Here is an 8,777-nt window from a genome sequence, read left to right on the forward strand (position 1 = left end):
CTTTGGGGTTTTTCATAAAATATGTGTATGTGCACCTCGATTGCTCCAACGGAAAATCCATAATGTTGGGTTTCGAAAATGTAAAATAGAGGTAATGTTTGGTTCTTTTTGAGTTCATATAAAGAGAAGAATAGTACTATAAGTTCAATATCTTTTTCATCATTCATCAGTATGCATCTTTTTATGATTTTAACCTTGTTTTTTCTCAGATGAGTGGAAAAACTTTCTGGAAAGAATTGGGCTTCTTTTCGTGGGCAGACTTTAAGCAGGACGAGTGAGTTGCTAGAAACAGTTACTTCTTCTAAAACATACATATTGTAAATAATATGGAAATCTGGAAATTATATCTTGCATTTGATAGTGAGGTTTAACACTCAATTTCTACACATAATGATTACCTAAACAGGAAACTAGATATAAGCTACACCAAGAACTAATAAAACCCTATACTAGCTATATCTTAAAACGCACACGCACACACACACACACGTATATATATATATATATATATATATATATATATATATATATATATATATATATATATATATATATGTTTATTTCTATTAACAATTCGTGGGATGATGTATTATCACAAGGCGCTAAAGCTGCAAGCTTTTCTTGACAAGGCTGAAGATGATGGTTTGTTGTAGTTAGGTTGCCTTTCTTTCACTGGACTGGATTGGTCCTGACAAGCTTTTTAGAGCTAATTTCAATGATGAGGAAGGGCATTTATGTCTTTTGTACACGCGAGAAATCGAAAGCCAGTCCTTTGTTCCACCTTATTCCATCTTTTTGGGTGAAATAAATAACTGTAAATTTTGTCTCAGTCATAGAGTCTGATATGTTGATGTTGATTATCAGATATTCTTCAAGGTTATGAGACAATTGAAGAGCAGGAAGAACCGGTAGACAACAGGCCCATAAAGATTTACGCATCTATTTTAGTTAAAGCAGTCAACGGTTTTGATCAGGTAAGCTACCAAAACCAAACAATAAACTCACAAACCATGTCATAATTTTTACTCGTAGTGAAGCTCTACAAGCCATATATACGAACCAAGTAAGTAGGATTTATGAATCAAATCAATATACTCTTGGACTAGTTTTTAGTTTTTGAGAGAAAATGTCTAACATACAAGGATCGTTATAGGATAACTATCTGGAATAAGCCATCAAAATGAGGAATCTCCTACAATAATTTTTACCAAGACTCGGAAAAACTCCCAAGATACTTGGTCTAAGGGAACACATATTCACTTGAAGGTTGGTTCATTTTCTCTCAAGTCACACAAACACTTAGTTTTTGTTATTGATGGATGGTGCTCGATTCTTTTATTGCAGTGTTTCTTCTTTAGCATGGTTCATGTCTTACCAAGAGACTAGTTTTGTGACACTTGGTCAAAGGATCCTAGAAAACCTTCTCAAGTAGGCGCTATTTACGTCTTTTGTCCCGTTGGCAATAAACAAATGAAATTTAAATTTAACATATTCATACCTCAAACTTAACAGATCCAAGATCAAGCTTCTGCTTTACTTCTATAAGAACATAAGGTTCTGCAAGTAGATATGGTTTAAAATAAATATAGGAAAAGATAACCATTAAAAATTCATAAAATTAATTTGGCTTACCAACAGTTATTAGTTTAGTTGAAGCAGAAACTGGACATCCCTCAGTTCCATCTTCTCTTACAGGGGTATAAATGGCAACCAAAGAAACATTTTTATATATTGATAGAAATCACAAAGTAACAGAAATGACAGAATGGAAAAGAAATAAGACCTAGGGAAACATGGGCAGTTTCAGAATATGCTGGTTCACTTGATCTTCCAAATGTATCTGTTATTTTGCACTCACATTTGAAGCGACTACCAATGTCATCAAATCGCAGCTTATACGAACATGAATATTGTGATTATATTGGCTTAAAGGATATCATCTCTTCTGAACAAATGTACCTGTTTGTTTTTTTTTTAATATAGCATGATAAAATGAGTATTTAATATTTGCATCCAAGACACCATCACCTTTCATTTATTTTTTGTTTTGTTTTTAATTCTTGATCCTGCCCCTGCTTATGTTTATTGCTCGACTTTCTTGGTGAGCTATTTAGAACTAAGAAGATACATAATACAGTGAATCATAGTGATCTTTTGATTTTATTCATTAATTTATTTTTATGTTTCTTTCCTATGATAATAAAAGTTGTTATGGGTTTTTCTGAGTTATTCCCTCATATGTTACTAAATTTTGGGGGTTATTCCTTAATACCTTTATGGTGGTTCTTGTGAGTAGAAGTTATTCCAGAACCTTCGAGCTTCATATTTGACCTTTATTAGGGTTATGGAGTCATAAAGTTTGGATCTTGATGAGTATAAACCTTCCATGCATGATTTGGTAGTCTTTTAGTGAAGCTTGGGACTTAGGGTTTTGATTAGGGTTCCATTAAGTCATGCTAAGTCATAAAGTCAGGAACTTTATGCCTTAAGAAGCCCCTTTGAATCAGATCTGGAAGTTTAGACTAAGGTCTTAAGGTATTAAGAGGTTTTTAAGACATCTTGGAGTGATTTTGACCTTTGGAATTCATCTTTGGTGTTTGGGATTCATTAAGCCATGAAGGCTTAAAGCATTTGAATTTATGGATAAAGTCACTTATATTTAGCAATTATGAGGTTTTGGACGTCTTGGCTTAATGGATTAAGAGCTAGAATTGAGAGTTGGTCAAACAGGAGGAGTATGTTGGGCATACAAGCCTGTACACGGAACGTACAAGCTCTTAAGCCAGTACACTTAGCGTACAAGCTAAGTACGCCCCGCGTACTTAGCAGAGTGGGATTTCGGTTTGGATCATCTTTTGGGCTTTGTTGTTTTGGGCCCTATTGGGCCATCATGTTTTGGGTTGATATTTATTTTGTGAGGGCCCACTATGGATTTGGGCCCAATTTGGAAAATTGGGCCATGGATTAGGCCTTGGGTAGTTTTTGGTATTTGGGCCTTGTGGAGTATTAGGTTTGGCCCTAAGTCATGGTCCAAAAGTAGGTGAGGGGTAAATCGGTCATTTACCATAGTAATGGATTAATGGTTATGGATTGGAACCCAATTGTTGATTGGGTGTTGCTTTGACTTCGATAGTTCTGGGCGTACGTAGTTAGGGGTCAAACCTTATTTTTTAGGGTTTGTACCCTATTTAAACATCCATATCTCATTGATACCTCTTCATTCTTCAGCCTCTACCTCCATATTCGACCCTAGCTAACCCTAATCCATTTTTGAGCATCCTTGAGCCTTAGTGTGTGTTTTGGTGTTCATAGAGGAAGGAGAAGGAAAGGAGAACAACTTGGAAGCTTGGAACAACCTTGTATATGGAAGTTTTGCACCTTCCCCCATCTCAAGAAGGTATAAAGTTTATAACTTGATGCTTATTTGGTTAAATCTAGATTGCATGATGTTATTATGTCCTTTTATCCCCAAACAATAATGCTCCTGAGTATGGCATGCTCTAGACCAAATGGATTGCATTTTTCGACGTTTTGGACTATCTAAGGTCATAAAAATGAAATCTTCATCATTAGTTTCCTTCCATGCACGGGTTATAATGTCTTAATGAGTTAAGAAGTTAGGGTTTTTAGTATTGAGCACTTCCTAGCCATGAAAAGTCATAAGGTTGGAAAGTTTATGACTCAAGATGTTATTTTGGGACTAGGTCTGGATTTTGGATGAAAGGGATTAAGGGATTAAGCTCTTAATAGAAGGAAAAGTTGGTTGGCATGTACGTTGGGTGTACGCTATGGTACGTTGCGCATATGTGGTCAACAACCCGTATTTTGGTTAAGACCCTAGTATTTCGTGCGTACAAGCTGAGTACGTTGGGCGTACTTAACTGAGTTAACTTGGTTGAGTTCTTTGACTTTTGACTTTGACCATGTTTGACCTAAGGGTATTTTTGGTATTTGAGTTATAGTTGATATTGGTCATGATTTGATGTATAAGTGGCTTGTAGAGCTAATTTTCAAAGCAATGTCCTGTTCAGCTATCTTCTCGGACTGAGAGAGGAGTTTTCCTCACTGTACTTGTGGGTCGAAGGCACCACTGACAGCCCATTGGGTTAGATATCTTGGTTTGCCGTGTTATGTTATGTCAAGAGTATGTTTTCATTGGTTATGTGAAATGACTGGTAGATCTGCATGATTACATGTATTGTTGGATATGTGTTAGATTGGTAGATCTGTAGGACTACCTGTGATTGTTGATTATTAACTGTTATTGTATATGTCGACATGTTATGGTTTGTTGGGTTGAGGTAGACCAACTAGTGTTGAAGGCCAAGATACCCAAGATGGTCCGAATACACTGAAGGCCTACGAGGCAGTCCAGTCAGGCCGAAGGCCCAAAGAGCGGTCTAGATTGGCTGAAGGACCGACGAGGCGGTCCAGTCATACTGAAGGCTCTGAGAACGGTCCACATAGTCTATAGGCATGCGAGGCGGTCTAGTCATGCTGAAGAGTCATATATGCATGTTGTAGTCTGTATGGTTGTGCGTGTGGTTATTTGTGGGAACTCACTAATCTTTGTCTTATAGTTTCAGTTTATCGTTTCAGGTACTTCAGATGATCGTAGGAAATCATATGCGTAATCGTGCAAATCCTCTTAATTCTTATGATTTTGGATTTCTGGGATACTCTGATTCGATTATTACTATTGGAAACAATGTTTTGTAAACAATTATGGTCCTTGGATTGGTTTTGAAAACTAAAAAATTTTACTATGATTTTTGGGACGTTACAATTTTACCCTAATTTACGAAAAAGTCTCAAACTAAAATTTGTTTACGAAAAAGCCTGAATTACCAGTAAAAATGACGATTTGACCCCTTTTCCTGGTTTACCGGTTTCATTACTTACCTAGTTCCATTAAAGTCTCATTATTTTACAATAATTTACGAATAAGTCTCAAACTAAAATTTAGTCACTGTTTTGCCATTTTCACCATGTAACATACATTTTATTGGTTTCATTGCTAGATGCCTAGTCATTAAATGATCTCATTGGATGGATATGTTACATTATATAATACTATGTTTACCATAAAACTTTATATCTTGATGTATGTGTGTGTGTGTGTATATATATATATATATATATATATATATATATATATATATATATATATATATATATATATATATATATATATATATATTCATTTATTTGAATATAAAATACATCAAACAAAGATTGCAATAATTATATAAACTAGCAACAATTTCGTTATTTTTTAAGTTTATAAAAAAATTTCAAATTGTCTATCTAATCTTATGTAACCCAGTGTATCAATCTAATCAGACATTAGCTAATTTCCTGGCCTTTTTTTCTTACAAAAACATATTTTACCGGTTTCATTGCTGACCTAGATATATAGTTATAAATGAGCCGATGAGATGTATATCAAATTTTACGTTAAACGTAACATTATATAACTTATCGCATCGGCTTATTTAATGACTAGGCGTCCATGTCAATAATGAAACTGATAAAATATATGTTACATTGAGAAAATGACCAAATCATCACTAAATTTTAGTTTGAGACTTGTTCGTAAATTAAGGTAAAATAATGAGATTTTAATGGAATCAAGTAAGTAATGAAACTGGTAGACCGGAAAAAATAGGTTAAATCGTCATTTTTATCGATGATTCATGTTTTTTTTAAACAAATTTTAGTTTGAAACTTTTTCGTAAATTAAAATAAAATATTAAATTTTTTCTAATAATTTCTTACCGATTTAACATTTTACTCCTATCTTCTTCTTCTTCTTCTACTTTCTTTTTTCTTTCTTTATTTCCCCTGTCCTCCTATTTTTTTTTTTCCTCCTATATCATTGCACATGCTTAGACGGAATTTCACAAACACCAAAAAACTAATAAAGTATACTTAATATCACAATATCAATACCAAACTCAAATATAGTTGCAATTTAATCACTCAACAATTAACAACACTTCTTTGTCGTTTAACTTTGAAAAAAAAAACAAATATAAAATAACTTTGCTTAATATATATTAACAAAATCAATATCCAGTAGATTATTACAACCAAACAAATCCAAACTAGTGAGATTAATATGTAGAAAAGAAATGAAGTACCCATCAAAGTAAACATCCAATTAAATTCAAGAACAGATTTAAGAACTTAAAAATGATAAGCATTAGTTTTATCAAAAAACTGAAAACAATTTCAGATAATCCAAATATATAACAGTAAAATCAAGAAAGAAAACAATTATGTGAGTCAGCCGGAACTTGGAAGTCTGGTCTACTCCTCGGGGCAACCCGATTTCATTCTTTTATTTCTCCGTTTTTCAAACACAATCACAATTTTCTCCAATCGGATTACAAATTTGACTAATTAATTATAACTTGACAAGAAAATATTGATCTAAACACGTCATTTTGTCTCAAATTTGACTATTTAAGTATATTGCATCAAATAACTCTAATTAAGTAACAAATAATAACTATGGTCATAATTGCTACAAATCATCATCTTCTTCATGCCGATCATTACATATACTGGCAACCTCCATAACCTGCAAATTAGTAGAGCGTTTATTATCGAGATGTTATTATCCAAGTAAATAAAAATATATATACTATTGTTTCTTGATTTTATCCCTATAATCTAATAAGAAAAAACTCAAATTTAGCTTCATATATTTAATTAACAGGCTGATTAACTTTAAATGATCAATGAGTGCATAAATCTTTGATGGTAATTTAACTTGATCTTTGACGTTTGATTTGAAAAGTCTAAATAAAAATTTAAACTTTAGCTTCAAATCTTTAGTGGGTTGGTTGAATTCCTAATAAAAAAACTGAGTTCAAGTGCATGTTTAATGGCTCCATTAAATTTCAAATAATGCCTAAACATCTTTAATGGATCGATTAAATTTCTAATTTATAAAACCTAAACATCTTAAAGGGTTGATTAAATTTCTATAGAAAACCAACTTTATGCACGAATCTTTAATGGGTTGCTTACATTTCTGATAAAAAACTTATATCTTGCTTAAAATCTTTAACGGGTTAGTTCAAGATTCCTAATAAAGATGATTACTTACTTGGATCAGTGATAGTAATTAAACCAGTGTTACCAAAATTACAATTCCATGTGTTTCTTCCTTTGCACTGATAATAAATATTCATGGCTATGGATGCATGATTAATCAAGCTATCTGGCGAATAGCATGCACCACCCTTCTGCAAGATCTTGCAATCCACTTGTGAGCATGCATACTGAATGTTATCTAATAGCATGGTATTAGTCGATGACGGCTTTGCCACACACCATGTTTTCTGCATCATCAACAAGGGTATTTCAGTCTTTTTCTTTGAAAAAAAGAGAGCAAATATCATCAAGTTAAAAAGCAAATAGTTTGACATACATCACCATGAACTATCCTCAATGTCCCAACTGCAAGAAAGCAAATGGAAAAGATAACAAATGTCAAGATATGTTGTTAGTCATATATGTTTATTGAACATGTAGCTTCGAAGCCATATATAGGAAGGTTGTATACCTGAAAGCAATGATGAAAGTAGAAGGAAAAGATGTGCAAATGTTTTAGCATCCATGTTGTTATGAGATGATGATTTGATTTTTTGTGTTATGGTGGTTTTAAAGGGGAAAGGTGCGGGGAAAAGTAACGGCTCTATTGAAAATTGAAAAGATTAAAACGTTACGTTACTTGCAATATATAATAGTTTGTGCTTAAAATGGAGGGCCCATAATCTTTATATATCTATATAATTAGAAGTTTCGAAACCGACATCTATATATTTAAACCAATTGATTTCTTTTTATATGGTAAAAGAGTGGACTATGTATAAGAAATATTGTATAGGAAAATCATATTATTGTAAACAAGTATTTAATAACTGATAATCGTATCTTAAGATAAGGTGTGAATGATGAAATATATTATTTATGGTATTTACAGAAAAAATTAAATTAAATTAAAAGCGAAGAACTTTATAAATGTGGAAAAACTTAAATTCAGATTAAAACAAACTAAATAAGTAAGATAAATTTATTGTTTCCTTAACCTTTTTGTTATGTATATTAAATGTTGATTTTATAAAGCTTTTTAGTGAAACTTTGTATAATATATAAACAAAAATCAAATTATAAGGTTGCTTGGTATGTTAGCTTTTCTATAACAATGAATTTATAGTGCCTGAGACAACAAGCTTTTCTATAACAATGAAGTTTTAGCATTACTCAAATATAATATAAATTTGATTTCACATATAATTTATTGACAGCAAGTTACCAAATAGATTGTTCTTTGTGTATATATGTCTATAAACAACCATATATGACATACTGAATACGATACCAACGTATTGAATTTACAAACAAATGTTCTTAATCTACGAAAAAATATAATTTTTAGAATAACTTAATAATCTGAAATTTAGTTATAATACTTGTACGCTATGTAATTTTATAAAGAATAATATATGTTCTCAAAAAGGAAAATGATAAAGAAAAAGAAAAGAAAGTGAAGGGTATCAAATACCAAGGTGAATTGAGATCTACAATAGAAGGGAAGTGGTGACTTCCACTCCACTCCATGTGAATTAGGAACCCTGAAAAAGTGGATTTATCCATCTCTTTTTATAAAACCCATATCTTTGATATACTTTTTCTGATTTAGAATAAATTCGTGGGATTAATATTAGTAATGTGTAACGATCTGATTAAAGCAAATAAAAAAT

At 32.1% G+C, this 8,777-nt stretch overlaps 1 protein-coding gene and 1 non-coding gene across 2 annotated transcripts; one reads left to right on the forward strand and one right to left on the reverse strand.

Annotated features, from left to right (window-relative positions):
- Positions 1–570: 570 nt before the first annotated feature.
- On the forward strand, positions 571–647 carry LOC111905094 (small nucleolar RNA J33). Its single transcript, XR_002854739.1, has one exon. It is a non-coding gene; the product is annotated as a small nucleolar RNA J33 (small nucleolar RNA).
- Positions 648–6,306: 5,659 nt separating this feature from the next.
- On the reverse strand, positions 6,307–7,715 carry LOC111905093 (major pollen allergen Ole e 10). Its single transcript, XM_023900774.3, has 4 exons — positions 7,577–7,715; positions 7,442–7,470; positions 7,118–7,352; positions 6,307–6,586 (listed from the first exon to the last, which is right to left on the reverse strand). Exons 1-4 carry the CDS (start codon positions 7,629–7,631, stop codon positions 6,561–6,563), a joined length of 345 nt encoding a protein of 114 aa, XP_023756542.1. The 5' UTR covers positions 7,632–7,715; the 3' UTR covers positions 6,307–6,560.
- Between the last annotated feature and the right edge of the window lie 1,062 nt (positions 7,716–8,777).

The sequence above is a fragment of the Lactuca sativa genome, chromosome 9 (assembly GCF_002870075.4).
Source record: "Lactuca sativa cultivar Salinas chromosome 9, Lsat_Salinas_v11, whole genome shotgun sequence".
Taxonomy (NCBI): Eukaryota; Viridiplantae; Streptophyta; class Magnoliopsida; order Asterales; family Asteraceae; genus Lactuca; species Lactuca sativa.

Bases quoted from the DNA above. Each gene is read 5' to 3' on its own strand.
- LOC111905093 (XM_023900774.3), bottom strand. From the start codon at position 7,631: ATGGATGCTAAAACATTTGCACATCTTTTCCTTCTACTTTCATCATTG. The intron at 7,471-7,576 runs GTATACAACCTT...GCTTTCTTGCAG, and splicing joins ACTTTCATCATTGCTTTCAG to TTGGGACATTGAGGATAGTT. The intron at 7,353-7,441 runs GTATGTCAAACT...TTGATGATGCAG, and splicing joins TGAGGATAGTTCATGGTGAT to AAAACATGGTGTGTGGCAAA.